General features: G+C 40.8%; 1 protein-coding gene across 7 annotated transcripts in view; it reads left to right on the top strand.

Annotated features, from left to right (window-relative positions):
* EXOC6 (exocyst complex component 6) overlaps positions 1-19,873 on the top strand; it is a 386,110-nt gene that overhangs the window by 321,538 nt on the left and 44,699 nt on the right. For all 7 annotated transcript variants that reach the window (XM_068258178.1, XM_068258176.1, XM_068258180.1 and 4 more), the window contains one exon: positions 1,677-1,750. In XM_068258178.1, the coding sequence (XP_068114279.1) occupies positions 1,677-1,750 (74 nt within the window). The remainder of the gene's footprint in view (positions 1-1,676; positions 1,751-19,873) is intronic.

Raw genomic sequence — 19,873 nt, 5'->3', positions numbered from 1 at the left:
TGTAACTGATCACATTATTCTAAACTCACTGCAATTGAAGTCCAATCCAGAAAAGCTTTATTGGCAGAACCAAATACATTTAGAATTGCCAAAGCAAAACATTAGCGTTAGCATGGGAGGGGTTGGTTGATGAATTATAAGCATGGGGGGGGTTATAGGGGCCACTCTAAGGGGTATACATTCAATGGGGTGTCATGGGCAGCATGGTGGCGTAGTGGTTAGCGCTCTCGCCTTGCAGTGCTGTGTCCCCGGTTCGAATCCCAGCCAACATCTGCAAGGAGTTCTCCCAGTGTTTGCGTGGGTTTCCTCTGGGCACTCCAGTGTCCTCACACATCCCCAAAACATACAGATAAGTTAATTGGCTTCGCACTACATTGGCCCTAGACTACAATACATACAAGACTACAGGATACATACCTAGAAATAAGACTATGGTAGGGGTTAGATTGTGAGCCCCTCTGAGGGACAGTTAGTGACAAGACAATATACTTTGTACAGTGCTGCGGAAGATGTCAGCGCTATATAAATACTAAATAATAATAATGTTCCTGTCAGTTGGCAGCAGGCAGTGACATTTCGGGCAGCTATTTGCATCATTGTTTCCTCTTCCCCCCAGTAGAATGTAGAGTTTCCTCTCCTCATCTGTGGAGATGAAATCTGGGATATGGGCGTAGAAGTCTAGGTACAGTCTCCATTGCAGTTAACACTCATTGTAACGTGTGTATTTTGCAACAGACCACTGTGAACCTAGCCTTCATAGCGCTTCATTTACTTTGCAGAATAATACCACCTGTTAACTTGCTACCCTTACAATTCTATGGGCCTGCTAACAATCATCCCCATATCGTCTTCTTATCCTTGTACCAAAATGTTTAAAGGATAATTGCACTTAAACAGTGCATGTATCCTAAATGTGCCCCTGCTACAGTTGTGGCTCTCACCCCACAGCTACTGGCAGCTTAGCGCTCAAGCCGCTGGGGCACAGTTTCTTTACTTCTAGCACCTCCCTCTTGGCCACTTCATGCTTCTGCACTGAAGACACTAGATGGCCTATCCATTAAAATGAACGGAGTACTTCTGTAGCATCTACAGCACAGCAGCATCTAATAGTGAAAGTGCACAGCAGTGTGGTATGTAAACAAACGCTGCCTATTGAATTCTATGAGAGCTAGGCCTCCTGTAGGTACAGAAGGTACAAACAGAGGAGGTAGTCTAGTGTAGGTGATCCAGCAGGAAACCTCATAGGGGACAGTTCTCCAATCGGAGCACCCTCTAAAGCACGAAGCGTTATATGATTGGCCAAGTAGTGTGGGCATAGTTTACTACAACCTATCTGAAACCTAGCAGTTTGTGAGAATACTGTCCAGCCAATCACATTAGTGGAATTTCCCAATGAGGTTTCCCTAGACTAGTGCCCAAATAGAGGAGCTAAAGGGTACATTTAAAACAAGAGAACTTTACAGCTTCATTTATCATTTAATACTTTCAGCTTTGTTCCTCAAAAGAATAATAATTCAGTACATTCACAATTAAACTCTATGCTTAATCAGAAGCTGAATGCATCTTCTTCACATAATATGTCGTGATAATGAATAATTTGTCACAGCTGATACCTTTGTGTTAATAATTATTAGGATTACGATGCAGGTGACATGAGTTTATCTTTATCTTTTCAGTGTTTGCCAGCTCTGATCCTGTTCCAGGATTCCAGGAGGACACATTGCAGCTTGCTTTTCTGGACCTCAGACAAGTAAGATAAATGTCCTCTTTATCATTATTATACTTATGTATTTTTTTTTACTCAAACTCGGAGTGGGGTTGGTGCTATAAAGCCTTTTCAGAGCCTCCAGTCCTTCCAAAGCAGTTCATTTTGATTATTTGAACCAAAACAAATGCTAACCTTTCTACCCCAGAGGAACCCTGCAAATAACTTTTGGATCTCAAGGAACCCCTGCAAACAATGTTTTGATCTCGAGGAACCCCTGCATTTATTTTGCAGGTAGCATGGTCTTTAAAAGTAGGCGTGGCTGTTTATTTCACTACCACCTATTACACTGCCCCTCATTATACTGTCTCCTCTTCGCTTAAAAGCCATGGAGATCCAGATAAGTGTTCTAAGGAAGAGTTTTCCTCAGAATTTGTAAAGCATGTGACCAATTTCTTTCTCTCATTGGCTGGTCACAACCATCATTTTCTGCTTAATCCTGGTTTCTGTATTAACTCTCTCAGGCTTTGTTCCCATCTAAAATCGAAATCGCTGACGGCAGCGACTTTCTTTTTTTTGTGTGTTTTTTTTCTCCTCCTGGCACTTAGCTGTGCGCTGTGATTTTGTATAAAGCGCTTTTGCAGAGTGATTTGTTTTTTCACTGTGAACTCTTTGACCCGGAAGTGAATAAATACAATGTATTCATTCTTAAAAGTGCTGGTGAATTCGCTATACAAAGCGCTTCTTCAAGTGCTTTGCGATTTCCCTATACCTTCCATTGAGCAAAAACGTTCAGAAAATGGTACAGGCAGCGCTTTGCTGAGCGGATCAGAAACTAACCGCTCAGATGTGAACACTCTCATAGGGAATCATTGCACAAGCTTTATAGGGCGATTTTCAAAATCACAGGCGCTTGAAAAAAGGGCAAAAACGCCCCTAGGTGTGAACGAGCCCTCAGGAAACAGAAATGTAATCATATGACCAGCCAGATATAGATTGATCACTTGGTCTAATAAATAAATTGCTTCCACTTGAATTCTCCTATAGGGGACTTTTTCCTTGAAGAATTTATCATCTATAGTTTTCAACCTAGTTAATAAAATTTTGCAGTATTGTTTTTTTATATATATTAAAAACTCACAAAACTTTTGTGGTTACGTTATTTGAATGTTTAGGTTCATATTATTTGAAATAAACAATGATGGCTGTTTTTATTTAAATAATTTAAATATATCTGAATAGTTTGTCTTAAATTTCCAGTTTGTCTGATATAATTAAGTGCATACCTGTGCTTGCATATGTCAGTTTTATATCCCTCTTATATTGTTTGAAGCAGGAAAAAAGTCCAGGTTAGCACACCCTTAGAAGATGCAAGTTTCTTCAATTTATTGCTTTATTGGCACATAAATATGACAATTGTTTCGGGGCCATGGCGGGTCCCCTTCTTCAGATAGTGCAAACAAACAATACACCCATTAGTGCACATCAGTTATATACTCTGTGAGGTGGAGGCCCACCTATGACAATCAGGACAATAACCCCTCCCATCATTTATGCTTTAGATGTAGATAAACAATGCTACACTCCATAGTATAAGCAATCAGAAATATCATAGCAATGCCACACAAATGTCATCAAAGGTTACCTGTACCCATAAATGCCCCGCATGCTAAATCTCCAAATTCATTGCAATGCTGCTGCCAGTTAGTGATGTCAACCGGAGTAATGCTCACTTACCTAAATGTGTCCATCAATGTCTACCAGGGAGGGGATCCATTCTCATGCAAGCCTGATAGGTTCCTGATTCGCGCCACGGCCACTACAGCCGTTACCGTGCGCTTTGCATACTCTCCATGGGGAAACTGCATCACTTCCGCAATGCGCGACATCCCCATGACGTCGCTTCCGCTGTATGCCGAGGGCGTCGCGTATAGTGTTGCCGTGGCAGCCGCCGTACGCCACAGACGCGGTGCGCGTAGCCACGGCAACGCTATACGCGACGCCCTCGGCATACAGCAGAAGCGACGTCATGGGGATGTCGCGCATTGCGGAAGTGATGCAGTTTCCCCATGGAGAGTATGCAAAGCGCACGGTAACGGCTGTAGTGGCCGTGGCGCGAATCAGGAACCTATCAGGCTTGCATGAGAACGGATCCCCTCCCTGGTAGACATTGATGGACACATTTAGGTAAGTGAGCATTACTCCGGTTGACACCACTAACTGGCAGCAGCATTGCAATGAATTTGGAGATTTAGCATGCGGGGCATTTATGGGTACAGGTAACCTTTGATGACATTTGTGTGGCATTGCTATGGTATTTCTGAATGCTTATACTATGGAGTGTAGCATTGTTTATCTACATCTGAAGCAGAAATGATGGGAGGGGTTATTGTCCTGATTGTCATAGGTGGGCCTCCACCTCACAGAGTATATAATTGATGTGCACTAATGGGTGTATTGTTTGTTTGCACTATCTGAAGAAGGGGACCCGCCGTGGCCCCGAAACAATTATCATATTTATGTGCCAATGAAGCAATAAATTGAAGAAACTTGCATCTTCTAACGGTGTGCTAACCTGGACTTTTTTCCTGCTTGTTATATTGCTGGATGTTTGGGCTCAGCATCCACAGGTTATAGCACCCACACTTAGGGTAAGGTGTGCCACCTCTACAACATAACTGCTCTTATATTGTTTGATGTAGTTTTGTTGTAACAAAACAAAAATTTAGGCTGTTATTGCTCACTGTTTAACTTGTAGGAATTCATTCAGATTGTTAAATATTTGTTCTATGAAATTAAATACAGGTAAGTGGGTGTTATCAGCTTGCCGAATCATTTGTCATTTAAAAAAAAAAACACAAAAAATATAAAAAAAAAAAAACTATCTTTATACATAATATTCTTACTATTCTTTCCACATTTTGTAGGATTTAAAGGTCACCCGCAATTTTTTTGTGGGGGAGGGTTGGAAATTGACACCCAGGCCTAGAAAAAAATAACATAACTTCGCAAACACTTATGTTACATCGTTAAGAGCCTCTTGGGTTTTATTGGGTCTGATGTCAGGGCTAGTGAAATTATTTTTCTCCCCTGAGCCTTATAGTCCGAAACGAGAAACTCTGTTTTAGCGGAAAACCTCACAGAAAGGTTAGAGTTTACTAAATGGATCACTTAGTAGGAACAGTTGACAACTAAGTCGAAATAGGTTTTCATGTTTCTATGCTAAAAATATCCCGTTTGTCCATGCGTGTATTTTGAAGAGTTTATATTCAGATATGCCTGGTAATGTATGTGGAAGAGGTCATTAGATAAATGGTTTCTCTTCTCTTGTTACTTGTATTGAGCTCCTGTGTGCATTACAAATTGAATGAATATTAAATACACAATATCACATTGCTAATTGCTAGTTACGCCCTCATATATCTAATACTGTTGATATACACTTTGCCCTGTAAAACTATTAACTGAATAGTTTATTTAAAAAAGAAAGTGTTGTATTTTAATAGATTTACTTTACTTTTGTGTTATTACTTTATATACTCAAAATTAATGTAACATTTGCCATGTCGCCCAACAAGTACTGACAGGTATTCTTATCAGGAAATTAAAATATGCCAGCTCTGTAGCTCCTGGCATATAGGCGGTATTGCATAGAGTGTAGGTGGTGGGTTGGTGGTTCTTCAACCAAGGTGAATATTAGATGAATGAAAGAGAAAAGCTGTGTTATGATCACTTTTGCAACATGTACTGCTGGCTGCAGTTTTACTGAAGACAAGCAGTTTTTGATTTCTTTGCGTGCATTTGCTCGCATAGTTTTGCGTGCGCTTACACTGAGCGTTGATTCCATCTGCAGTCGCTCTGAAGTTAATGACAGGTTAATATGCTTTTGTGAAAACAAACATTGTCTGTTGCATTGGAGCTGCAATCCCTTTCTTGCAGGCTGCATATCATTGTCTGCTCTTTCCTGCTGTCAGCCTGTGATTGGTTGCCATTCACCTGTGTGGGAATCTGCATGTCTGCTCCCATTGAATGACCTCAGTATAAAGGACTGCTTCCTGCAGTGCTCCATGGGCTATCATAGTCTCAGATTCAGTCTGTTACTCTGTCCGAGCCCCCTCCGTTTCTAGATCTCGTGTGGACTGCACTGACTCCTGCGAAGGGGTCAGTGAGTCCTTCCAGTTCAGCTCTTGTTATCAGTATTTGCTACTTTGCTAGTCTTGCATCATATATCGGTTCATTGCCAATATATACGCATACTAGTTTGTTATTTTCCTTGTATTCGTGTTAAGTTAATACATCAGTGCCGCTGATATATACGTACACGAACTGTTTATATCCTGTGTTCAGTCAGTCAGTTTCCAGCACGTTTCGGTAGGTTGCGCGTATCTTGATCACCCGTGCTTAGTTAGCTCAGTTCTGCTCCTGTTACCTTGTGTGGATTGCGTTCACTTCTGCATAGAAGTAGAGAATCCTTCTGAGTCCTGTTTCTTGTATTACTTCCAGTTCCTAGCTAGCGTTCCTTGCTTATGTTATATATCGGTTCATCGCCGATATATACATATGTTAGTCAGTCATTTGTAGCTTCATTGATAGCTGTAATTGTAAATACGCTAGGAATATCGTATCCATTGTATTTAAGTATTGTTTGTGGTTGCTCGGATCTACGCCTGCCCTGTGCGCCACATCTGCTACGGGAGTCAGTCCTCTTCTCCACTAAACTGGGGATACCCTGGTTCCTTGTGCTAGCGTGTGTACCTCCTTCACGTCAGAATCTGCATTGTGTGCTGATGGTGGAGAATATACCACCAAGCGTAACAAGCTGTTGGCACTGCAGCTGGTAATCCTGGGAGGGTGGCTATTGCACTAATACAGGAACAGCAGGCTCACATACAGTATGCTCTGACCTTAAAATCAAAACACAGTATCCAATAAAGAGAGAATGTGGAGGTCGGCACTGCAGTGTTCTGTATTTAATGGATGAAATATGCAATACACATGCAGTACAAAACAATTGTGAGCGTGAGAGGCAATCACAGTGGAATTCACTTACCGGTCCTGGTGGGCAGTCAGTGGATGGTTGCTGTGCAGGGCAAGGGTAGCCTTACAGCCGTTTTGCGCTGATCACGCTTCTATGGAGGCTTCTATACGGACATTACAGATAAAGAATATTACAGATAAAAATTAGAAAAACACAGAAGATAATTATATTTGTAAAATAGACATTCATTTTGCTGCCAGGATTTAATGACATATAGTTTTTATAACCAGGTACTGTTACGGATGTGTCTGTTTTTTCTTTACGGTTTTAATTTCTTGTTCACCTAGGTAAGGATGACAGTCTGGTCTTGCCTTTATTAAAAGCATGACAGTATAGCTCCTTAGGCTCCCCAATTGTGTTATCTCACCTCCTTTTTTGTAACATGGAGGTCGGGATACACCCGACTTTGAGACAAGGATGTTTTGTAAGGGGAGAAGCATTCTCTACCACCTCTTACAAGGAACCCCACATTGACCACCATGTGAGTTGGTATGGCTGAGGTGGAGGACCCACATATTTCATCACTTTTTTTCTCCTGTCCAGCAAGTCTGTAAAGATAGATAATGTGCTAGTTACTAGCTCAGAGAGAGGCCTGCAATGCTTTTTGCCTTTTTAGCTGCATACCCACCTGGCGATTTCCCGACCGATTTTTCCCGATGACTGGCTATTTTCAAATGACATCACAAGGTGGGTACAGGGGTACAATCGCAAACGTCGCCTAGCGTCATGCTGATGACGACGGATCGACTCAGCGGATCGGATCTTTGAGATCCCTGATGACAGGGTACCACAAAGTACCGCGGAAGTCTAGCTCGTGCTGCCGTGTACGTTGCTTGACCTCGCGCTTTAATCCGCCGCTTTAATCGCTGACTACCGTCGTTAAGGGGACGTCGCGGGAGCCGTCGGGTGGTGAGTACGAAGCTTAAGACAGATGTGCATGCTCATGTGCTAAAAATGTGCCTGCCAGACATTATACTGCATAGCCTTGGCATATTTTTTAAAATATTGCAGCACAATGCCCAACAGTGAATAAGGTATGTGCACACGCATGCATTAATGCCCATTGATTTTAGTGGTGCCAATTGTGGCTCCTGTTGTGCAGAGATTTCTGCTCCTTGGATGCAATACAGGCCGGACAGAAACCTGTTCAATTTGTCAATTTTTCAACCCTGAGTTTTAGTAAATCTGGCCCAGTATGCCTTGTGTACATCCCCATGTAGCACATGTAGTACGTACATTAAATACAATTGCTTTTTTTTTTTTTTTTTTACAATATTAATGAATGAATTATTTATAAGTATTTGCCCATTGTAAATATTAATCTATTAAATTATTTATAAGTGCTTGTCTATTGTAATATCTTTCCTCTCCCGGATTTACTTTCTGAAATGTATGACCGCGGCAAAATCTTTAGAACTAGCAGGTGATGTCTTGCAAAATGTTCATTTTGTGAGTTCTAAAGGCAGAAGAAAATATACATGCTGTCCCAGAATGCTGGGGGGGGGGGGATTCTGCATAATACACAGCCTAGGTTAAGCATCACTCGGAGGGAGGGGCTACATACCGATATACAGCAGTATATACCTATAGAAAGTTTTCTTGATGCTGAAACCAGGAAAGTTACCATAAAAAGTGGGTATCCTTTACTTTACTGCATTCTACTATACTGTATGTCATTACAGTTCCGCTTTAAACAATTTGATTAACTCTCTCTAACCTATCTCTCTCTTTTATTTTTTTCCTCACCTTTCTTTCAATCCTATTTCTTTGTTACCCCCTCGCAGCCCTCTCCCCCCCAATCCTTTTTTGCTCCTTCCTTTCATTTTTTCCCTCTACTCCTTCCTCTCCCTTGACAAAGATTCTCTCATTTTCTATTTTTCTCTATTTATGTTTATTTGGCAGGTATTGTTTTTTTTTCCTGTTGTAAATTTAGACATGAAAGTAATCTGCTTTGATTATACGAAGTTTATAGGTGAACATCAGGAAGGAAACTTGCTTCTTGCAGGAATGTTGATTTTTGTGATGTTGGATGGATATTATATGAAAGTGTCTCTGGAATGAAATGACTGCACAGATTTGCCGTCAACATGTCATTGTGGGGTTTCACCTCCATAGCCTCTCTGTTTGTTTTCACATGATGCACTCACATTAATATGCTGAATGACAGCTTTTTTCCAGTGTTTGTTAGAAAGTAACCGAGCCTTTTAGCTTTTGTACAACGGCTCAGAAAGGTCAGGCTTCTGTTTTCTTGGGCAGAATGTGATACTTTTACATGCATCTAGCTTATGAAAGATAAGGAAGTGGGTCCAGTAGCTGAGGGTTACCTGCCCACCCTGACAGCGCCCTCAGGTCAGGGCCCTGATGTGTCCTGCTCTACAGAGAGGAGCTGATGACAGGTAGGGGCTGCTGCCGAGGAGGCTCTGACTTCTATTCAGGAGGCTGGGCTGGGGATTTGGGACCTCAGCAGACACCACAGCTCAGACTCTAATCAGCAGGATTGCCCTTTTTTTCTAGAGAAGACTTGACCTGTAAAAGGAAAAAAAATGTGGTGTCTCTGCCAATCACAAGCATAATAATGGAAGCCAGTTATCTCAACAATCATCTGCTTCAGATGTAACGCTACCCGTGCTCAGAGACCAGTTGTCTGACAAGATTTCAGTGCATTTGCGACAAAAGGCTGTTTATGGTACATGAGGAAATTCAGCTGATGACCTCAAACCACTAAGCTTGCCCAGACGAGATCTCCTCTGTTTGGAGGGTTTGGGCTAATCTCCAGTATTCTCCAGGGTGAATGTGGAAATAAGAATGGTCATGCAGAGAACATCTCATTATTGCTTGCAGGATATGGCATTCATGTGTCAGGAAATGTCTTTCGGATTGGGTTATTTGGGTCTAGATGCACATGTCTAGAGAAAACATGCAACCAATCAAATCAGTCTTGAGTCAAAATCTTTTTTGCAGATCAGCACAATAGGGAGGCCTGTAAAAAAAAAATTAATTTTAAAAATATAATGATGACAACCCTCTATATCCCCTAAAAGTTAGCCAGGCCAACAATGCAAACAAAGCATGTGCAACAGTCCTGAAATTTATTTTTGTGAGCTCTAGAAAACAAGGCCTTAAATTGTACCTGAGGCCTTAAAAATTAAATACTTCGCTAAGAAGAGGGAAGCCTCTGGAGCCTATAGATAGGGGCTTCCCACACCATCCTCTGGTTTCCCATTACCAAGCGAGGACCCCCGGGACATGCACAAAGCTGCTCCATGCTAATGTGCAGGCGCAGCCATGCTCATGCCATAAGAGGAGCCTGGCCCCCATATTAAGTAGGGCGCCGGGCAGCGGCTGGGGACTGGAGGACAATGTGGAAAGTCTCTGGAGGAATGAGGTTTTACTCTCCTTAGGTATTTGCTTTTTTTAACTATGTGACACCTCAGGTTCTCTTTAAGGGCTCATTTCTACTAAGAATGTATATGTCCAAGTGTGATGTGGCATTTCAAACACCACTCACAGTCATATCTGAGGTATTTGTGCACGTTCCAGGGCAGCGCTATGTTCGTCAATGGATGAATGCCACCTTTGTCTGAAAAACTGCCACAGGCATAAATACCCACAGAACTAAATGGCTATGATAAGGACCATTTGTAGAATCTAGTCCTTTCAAGGGACAATAACGGCCACCTCACACAGCCCTGAATGCTTTGGGAGTTAGGGAGCAAATCCTTAGTAAATACAATGCTTGATAAGAAAATGGAAAGTTCAGCCAATACTGAAAGGAAATGATGCTGTGAAGGAAACATGCTAACTGATCTAGCTCTGGAAACGTGATGAGCGGAGCAGCCAATGTAAACACTGAGTGAGGACAAAGCAAGACCTAAGACAGCAGAAGCTAGTTATGACATTATGGACACGTTACTCATTTAGAGATATCTGGGCACTGGCTGGTGTTATCCACTTTCACCGCATTTACAGTATATCTACATCCTCTGTGACTTCATCTAAGCCACAAGGATGTGTATATATATATATATATATATATATATATATATATATATATATATATATATATATATATACACACACGTCTTGTAGCTGAAGCACTGCTTTGCACAATAAGGCTTGTTCCTGTGCACACCTCCAGCAATATCTGCTGTAGCACTAATTACTGAAAGGGAATATATGTTCCCTGAGCCAATAAGATTACTTTTATTTTCTCTGTTCACAGTGAAAAATACACCCTGTAGCATTATTTCAGAATCAAATATCCTCACCGAAATTGTGACAGAAACATAATCTAATTTTTGTGATAAACAGTAGAACTAGCCAAACAAAATTTGTGTTTTTTATCTATTTTTATTTTTATACTGGAATTGGTAAAACTGAGAAATGTGGGTTTTTTCCCTCTTTTTCCCATTAAAATGCATAGAAAACAAAATTGTTCTAGGGAAAAAATGCCATACAGTGAAAGCTTAGTTTGCCATGAAAAAAACAATATATATTTCATTTAGGTGTCATAAGTAGGGATAAAGTTATTGCTGATTAAATACGGACATAGCTTAAATGTCAATACTGCTCTGTCCATAAGGAGGAAACAAGGTCTAGATGTGAAGTGGTACTTAAACCCCCACTTCATGCACCAGTGTTTTCCTTGATCTGCATATTTATTAACAGTAACCCTGCAACAGCCCTCAGGAATGATGTATGTGTTGTAGTCAGCCATTTGTCTCAACAACACAAAGATAACCGACAGCCACATATAGTATAGTAAGCTGAAATGTATGAAGATATATAGATATAAATGTATAAGATGCTAAAAAGATTGAGTCATTCAGGGGCTCCCATTCGTACCGAGAGTTGTTGCACTCTAGCGAAAAAGACGGTGAACCCAACCTTCCACCAAGGTAGAAAAATAACTGATGTATGGGAGGCACCAAGGGATATAAATCAACCATCATATGTCATGTTCAAATGGTCTGAAATAAAATTTTAACCAAACTACCAAATGTTACTGCATTGCCTTGCTGAGTACCCTAAATGGATTCACATTGGCAGATCAGACTGTCTCACAACTGAGACACACGCAATACATTTTTCTATTGTCCAAAATGGCCAGAATGTCCACAGGGAAAGATTTCTGGAAAGGCAACAAAGGCCCAGGACTTGGGTGGCAGCAACCCAAGGGGTGGCTGGACATTGATGAAGGGTTGCTGCATATGGAAGAGGAGACTGCATATTGAAAGGGGAAATTGCAAATGGGGAGAAACAAAAGGAAAAGTGATGCTGCTGCTCACTCAACAGAACTGTACATGAAAGCGAGAAGCTGCTGTAAATGGCTGCTACACATGAGAGAGGGGCTGCTCATGAAATGGAGGAGGGGCTGCTGCTCTTGGAAGGGAAGCAACACGAAAGTTGGCCTAGGGGAGCTAAAGTATAAGTCTGGCCATGAATGTTCATTGTGAAAATTTAGCATTGGTCACAAGTCAAACATGTCCAAAGACTGTACGGATATACCCATATTTTTGAAGTAATTGGTTTACTTTTTCTTAGTAGTTCTAACAGGTCAGTGGCTCACACAGGGGCCAACAGTGGACAGAAATGTTTACCCTTTATTCAAGGAATAAGGATAGAAACATCATGGTGAACTCATATTTAAACAATACCAGAGCTAACAACGCTCTTCTCCAGTTCTGAGTGACGCATGGGCAGGATACATATCTTTACCTCTTTGCAAAAAGTGTTTTTTTTTTTTTCGTATTGCTGATGTTGAATGCTTTGAAAATAATCCCTCCTGTTTCAGCCTTCCATCTGCTACCCTCAGAGAATGAGTGTTTGTTCTGGGGAGCCTATTATGTCATTTAGTGTTAAGGTCAATGTACAATCCTTAACACATTTAAGAAGTTGTAATTAATCTCTGGAGATGGACTGGACTGCCAGGAATGTTTTCTGGTCACTCTTTGACCTGGATTCCCTTCCCAATTAGTGGCATTTCTTCACACCTTCCCAAAAATACCAAGATGACGAGCTAAAGCCAACCTCAGAAGTTTGTTTTGTTTGCTTCCATTGCTTAAAACGTTGTACTTTATAATGAGGATGAGAATAGGCTGTGTTGGCTCTTGCCCCACATCAAATGTTATATCTTCCTTCACCAAGATTTTCTGAGTTTCATTTAGCTCGTAGTGTTGGCTCATCACCAACTTGCCCCCGCCCCAAGATATACAAGCCTACACGAACACGTTGTGTACCTCAAAAATTTGACTGTAAGACCTGTTTTGTGTTTCCACAATAGTTATGTAGTAGCACAATAGTTATGCACCCATGATCTAGCTGGAGTTTCCAGGTCATGACCATGGTAGTAATGGGGTCCGTTAGTCTTCTGTCTGAGTTTGTTCAGTGTTAAGGGGGCATTGGTATGGACAATTACAAACTACACACACAGTCATAATGAAGGTCCAGTATTTTCTAGTCCGAGGTGGCTGAGTCAAGTGGAGGAAAGAAAATGTTATTCTTGCCTTGACCAAAAGTTTACCCAAACCTTTTGAATTCTACTGGAGTTCTCTTTTCCTCTTCTTAGTTGTATGATGCATGGTTAATCTTTATTAAATTGGAGTATAACTATAGGGATGGAGTTGTCCAGGACTCTGTCTACATGGTGGTTAGTATGTTCTCCCCATGTTTTCTCCTCTTCACGCGCTGATTTCCTCCCACATCCCAAAAACAAATTGATAGGTTAATTGACTTTATTCCAAATTGGCTCTAGACTATAGTATGAACTTCAGACGGTGGCTGTGGTAGATTCATTAGATATTAAGCTCCTCTAGGGTAAAATTAGTGACACAATTTGTTCAGTGTGCTCTGTGAATTACTGCAAAGATTGTCAGTGAAGCAGAGAGATGTGTGGATTTGGCACTATTACAATTCGCATCATTGGAAGGAACCTGGATTTGCCACGGTCATAGACTGGAATACTTTTTATTAGTGCAAGTTGGAATGATTGAGTGGCAGTCACAGAAGCCAAAACAGAAGACAAAATTTGAATCTCACTTTGGGTTCTCAGTTAGAGTTAGGCAAAGGCTAAAAGGGTCCGTCTCGGAAGATAAGGTACTAAGAAGTAAGCTTTAGCTGTTCGGGCTAGAAGTATAAGGTTGGGCAATGAGGAAAAGGTCAAGGCTAAAGGTGAAGTAAAGGTTGGGTTTAAGGAAAGGGTCGATGGTAAAGGGGGAAGTTATCAGAATGAATTTTTTCATTAAGAGGATTGGTTAGGATTATGCAATTCATAAGAAAGATGCGTCAAAACGTTCTCGTAAACCTGATATACCAATTGCCATACTGACACTTGGCAGTTACATTCAAACCATTGGTGCAGTAACCACGCATTACCAACCCCAGCACTATATAAAAGCATAATATTAATAAAATGATCTTGGTTAACCTAACAATAGAATAGCTGATTCCTACTGGATAAACTTGCTTATCTTTTGCTGGGTACACACGTTTCGTTTTTTCCGCTCAATAGATGTTTTCAATTGATAAATTCTGTCATGTCCGATATTACTCTTGATTGTTTTACCGCTCGATTTCTCATAGAAGTGAATGGAAAAAAGGTGAGAAAAATGAGCGGAAGATAAGAGAATGAAGCGGAAAAACGAGAAAAAAAAAGGGTGACCTGAATGACAGAGAAATGCAAATTCTTCGAGTTGATGCAAATTTATGCAACTTTTTATGCAAATGCATGCAGTTTGAAAATGGCCCAATCAATTTAAACATGGATATTTTTCAAGCTGCATAAACATTTGCATAATTTCAGAAGTATTTGCATCTGATTGATCCTGCCCAATGACTGCTCACTCTGCTGCCACTAAAATCTGGGTTGCGTTAATGACTATTCCCCTTCCAAATCATAGAGAAGTAATTCGGGGTCCAGCTATCACCAGCACCCGAATTACACTGCTGCGCAGAGCCATAGACATAATAACATTATGTCTATGGTGGGGCCCAGGTCTGGCAGCACGGGAAGGGCATGTTTTTCCAAAAATGACCTGCCGCATAAAATTGGCCAGTCGTTGGCCAATCAAAATTGCATGTGGGTACCAGAGTTTAGCTGTAGAAGCGTCTTCTGAAAATGCATTTAAACTCACACTATCGCAAACAATAGATGACTTGTGCTAACTGCATCCTGTAATTGCACTTTGAGCCTGGAAGATCACATTAGGCTGGATGTGGTTTGTAGAGGTAATATGAGGACTGAAGTTTCAGGAGTAGCTCATCTGAAGGACAAGAATGCAAGTTTTACTAACTAATCTCCAGCTAAACATCTGTGCCTTGCGCCCTGTAAAACCCAGCCGTCAGTGTATATATATGACATAACAGCCAGTTAGTAAAAGCCTGGCAGTAAATCAGGCTGTAGCGCAAAAGCCTTAGCTGAATCTTCTACAAGTTTTATAAGGCCGTGGTGGCAGGATGGACTCTGTTACATCAGGTATTGCAGGAGACTTCGTGTTCTGCCAAATCTTCCATTATCAGGTTTTATTGTTATTTATTTTATAATTTATGTTAAAGATGTTTATGACATAAACTTGTGGACAGCGTAATGAAGAGATGACTATAAAGAAATTGTCTATTTTGCTGTGATCGGAGGTTTGGCTTTATCTCATTTTCTGCATTGTGCTGTGTTCACACTTGGTAATGATACCAGAGATGTTCGCAAATGACGCTGTTCTTGCTGCTGTTTGTATTTTTACTTTTGTGAAGTGTAAAGCGCATTCCCACTTTCCCTAAGAATAAAGAGTTGCTATCAATTCTTTCTTACAAATTCTGGGATTTTGAGCTCTACATTTCTTTGTTTTTTTATTTATAAAGCACTGACCTCTTCCGCAGTGCTATACAGAGTATATAGTCTAGTCACTAGAGCTAAGTACACAAATGTGATAATAGTCACCTGTCGGGGATCAGGAAATAATCCCTCAGGCGACTATTTGGAGACCAGTGCTGTACAGGCTAGCCTTCAGGCTAGCGATGCGTATTGTTGATATGAAGGTGGTAGAGGGACTACGATCGGTGCACGGTGGAGTGGATTCCTGTGATCGGTACTACCTATTTGTTGGAGGGTCGTTAAGGATCCAGCACAACGGATCCTTGATGACCACCGACGCCCGAGCGGGATTGATCGGGTGGCCTCTATACACTGTCGTTACTGGCCTTTTTGGCCGACAATTATTGCATGTGTGAATGTAGCTTAACTGTCCCTTCTAGGAACTCACATTCTACTCCCTATCTTAGTCATATGTCCATCATAGTCTAAGGACAATTTTTGGGGCAAACCAATTAACTTATCAGGAAACTGGGGCACCCTGAGGAAGCAGGTAGAACATACAAACTTCATGCAGGTAGTCCTGACCCAAATTCAAACCGGATACCCTAACACTGCAACAAGAGTGCTAACCACTTTGCCTCCGTGCCACCAATGTTTAATTGTGAACGCTGCTGTGCATTGCTGTGTCAGTTGTTTCTGAGGTTTGGATGATTACTTCCAACTATGTGAACACATACTCAGTGCATCTATAGATGTAGATGATTACTTCTTCCTGTGGAGCAGGACTGTGAAGGCAGCATTATACTTTTCATCCTACTTTGTGCACACTTAAAGGACAACTAACGTGAGAGGGATATGGAGGCTGCCATATTTATTTCCTTTTAAGCAATACCAGTTGCCTGGCTGCCCTGCTGATCCTCTGCCTCTAATACCTTTAGCCATAGACCCTGAACAAGATTAGCTGCATGCTGGTTTCTGATGAGAGCCAGAAACTACTCCAGCCAAATAGATCAGCAGGGCAGCCAGGCAACTGGTATTGCTTAAAAATAAATAAATATGTCAGCCTCCATATCACTTTCACTTTAGTTGCCCTTTAAGAATAAATGATACAAACAGGGAGAGTAGATCTTTTTACCAGGGCTGTGGAGTCAGTACAAAAATCATCTGACTCTAACTCCTCAGTGTATGCATCTTCAGGTACCCAAAAATTGCGCCGACTCCACAGCCTTCGCTGTGTATTGTTGCTATGGTTTCCAGAAAGTTTACTAGAAAAAAAAGTTGTAGCAGTTTTGGACTGAAGAGCCATTGACTTGCATAGGGAAGATATTTGTTCTGAACTCCTCTGTCTGCCCACCTGATATTGCTCCCACCACCTCTCACATCCATGTACAGCCTGTTAGCAATGTGTTATTATTTTTCCCACATTCTTTGCCACCTATGTCCCAATCCTCAATGCCTGCCTGACATACCCTTTCCCACTGTCTTACCTAATTGTTGCCCATGTTTTTCCTAGTCTACTTACATGATCCCTGTGGGTCTTAATCCAAAGTATGAATGGTCCAGCCTTAATTATAAATGGTTGAAACTAATTGAAATTTTCTAGAAAGAATTTGCCTGATTGATCAACAGGGATATGTGAGGGAGCAGGCTGGTGTTGTACTTTATACTGGTTGAACTCGATGGACGTATGTCTTTTTTTAACCAAAATAACTATGTAACTATGATAACCAAAAGCTGCTAATATTTAGGATAAATGTATTACAACTAGTTCCTGCAAGATGAAGGCATTGATGCTATGGACTGACCCGCCCATTTCCCAGACCTGAATCCAATTGAGCACATCTGGGACATCATGTCTCCCCCCATCCACCAACACCACAGACTGTCCAGGAGTTGGTGGATGCTTTAGCCAGGTCTGGGAGGAGATTCCTCAGGAGACCATCCACAACCTCACCAGGAGCATGCCCAGGCATTGTAGGGAGGTCATACAGGCACATGGGAGCCACACACACTACTGAGCCTCATTTTGTCTTGTTTTAAGGACATTACATCAAAGTTAGATCAGCCTGTTGTGTTTTTTTTTTACTTTAATTTTGAGTGCGACTCCAAATCCAGACCTCCATGTGTTGATAAATTTGATTTCAATTGATATTTTTTTTGTGATTTTGTTGTCAGCACATTCAACTATGTAAAGAACAAAGTATTTAACAAGAATATTTCATTCATTCATTTTGTGTGAAAAATGAATTTCCCCGGCCACAATTAGATTACTACACAACGTGGAGGGAATAGCAGATAGTTTAAAAAAAAAAAAACAGATTTCCTTAAAGGGACCTTGATCAGAAGACTGAAATGCCAAACTGAATCCCCCCGACTGCTGGATGCTCTAATAGCGCGCGACTTTGCCAGGAGTTGTCCCGTTGCGTGGCCCGTCTCGCTCACACCCCCGTCACCTTGAGCATTCTGCACACACGCGTGGTTCATTCTTTTGAGAACCACGCATGTGCAGAATTCTCATGGTGACTGGGGCACGAGCAGGACACCTTGCAAATGCGCAGTTGCACACAACATCACACGCTTACAGAGCCGCCAGCGGTCAAAGAGAGGGAGCCCAGAGGATGCCAAGGAAGCACCAGGTAAGCTCAGCTTGGCATTTTTGTCTTCTGTTCAGGATACAGATAGTCCCCTATTTACAAACGACTCGAGTTGTAACGTTTTAGAGATACAAGCAAAGTTGACTTCATGTACAAATTATACAATACTGGTATTTTATTACATGTTTTTGCTGTTTAATTGTACAGTATTGTATAATCTGTTATACGTAGCTTAAAACCCTTTAAAAAGTAAAACATAGTTTATACTATATGTCCAAATTCAGAGTTTTAAATCATTTTTCCACGTTTCGTCAAACAAATTCAACTTACAAACTCCTGGAATGGAACCTGTGTGTAGGTTGGGGTAATTTGTGATGACATTAAATTTCAATTAATTGTGTAGCAAGCAAATGTGTCATATCAATAAAATGTAAGGTACACCTAAGGACAACTTTTTAAAAGAAAACTGTACTAAGTACATGACTCATGACTTTTTAGAGTTTTGTATCATCCGCCGCACTTAATGGCTGGTATAGTTATCCAGGTTCAGTATGTGCCTTCATGCCAAGTAACTCATTTTGGTCATGTAATTTAGATATTTTCTATAATCTTCTCCTTCAACTAGCCTTGGATTTGGCTGTAGGTGGTTTTCATTTCCTGTAATTCTTCAGTGCAGACTATTTAAAGATGTCTTGTGTATTGTCATATTTTTACTTCAGTTTTGATCAGAGTTTTATAAAAGTTCTGAAAGTACATTCCCTGTGCTTCTCCAGAAGGTAAGGACAAGGACAAGAAGATGATTTCTGAGAAGTCTAATTATTTTATTTGGAAACACGTATTTTATCTATTGATTTTGTCATTTTTATACTTTATTAAGGAAAATGAAAAGTCCACAATTGTGAAATAGGATATTCTAGGCAGAAGGACTATGGCCTCAATTCACTAAGATTATGCTGGAGATAATAAGGCAAGAGAAAACTTACCTCCACATAGTGAGAGAGTTATCTTACCTCTTCATTCCTTAAGTTACCTCATCTGTAGTTAATTTACCTCCTCTGTAGTTATTTTACCTCTGTAGTTAATTTACCTCCTCTGTAGTTAATTTACCTCTGTAGTTATTTTCACATGCAGTTAATTAACAGCCTGTCTTTAACTGTGGAGTTATTTTAAGGATTGGAGAGTTAACTTAAAGACAGAAGAGTTAACTTTAGGTTTGCCTGAGGGAAAATGTTTCCTGAATACTACATGCCTTATCACCATGGTAACAACTCTAGAAACGTTATTAAAGACAGGAGATAAGCTTAGTGAATTAAGGCCAATGGCCTCAATTCACTAAGATCATGCTGGAGATAAAAAAAGCAAGAGAAAACTTACCTCCACTAGTAAGAGAGTTATCTTATCTCTTCATTCCTTACGTTACCTCTTCTGTAGTTAATTTACCTCTTCTGTAGTTAATTTACCTCCTCTGTAGTTAATTTACCTCCTCTGTAGTTAAGTTACCTCCTCTGTAGTTATTTTCACATGCAGTTAATGAACAGCCTGTCTTTAACTCTGGAGTTATTTTAAGGATTAAAGAGTTAACCTAAAGACAGAAGAGTTAACTTTAGGTTTGCCTGAGGTAAAAGGTTTCCTGAATACTACATGCCTTATCACCACGGTAACAACTCTAGAAGAGTTATTAAAGACAGGAGATAAGCTTAGTGAATTGAGGCCAATGTGTTAGTGAATAA

Source organism: Hyperolius riggenbachi, chromosome 10 (genome assembly GCF_040937935.1).
Source record: "Hyperolius riggenbachi isolate aHypRig1 chromosome 10, aHypRig1.pri, whole genome shotgun sequence".
Classification (NCBI taxonomy): domain Eukaryota; kingdom Metazoa; phylum Chordata; class Amphibia; order Anura; family Hyperoliidae; genus Hyperolius; species Hyperolius riggenbachi.
Note: the sequence above shows the minus strand (reverse complement) of the source record. Positions and strands in the feature narration are given on the sequence as shown.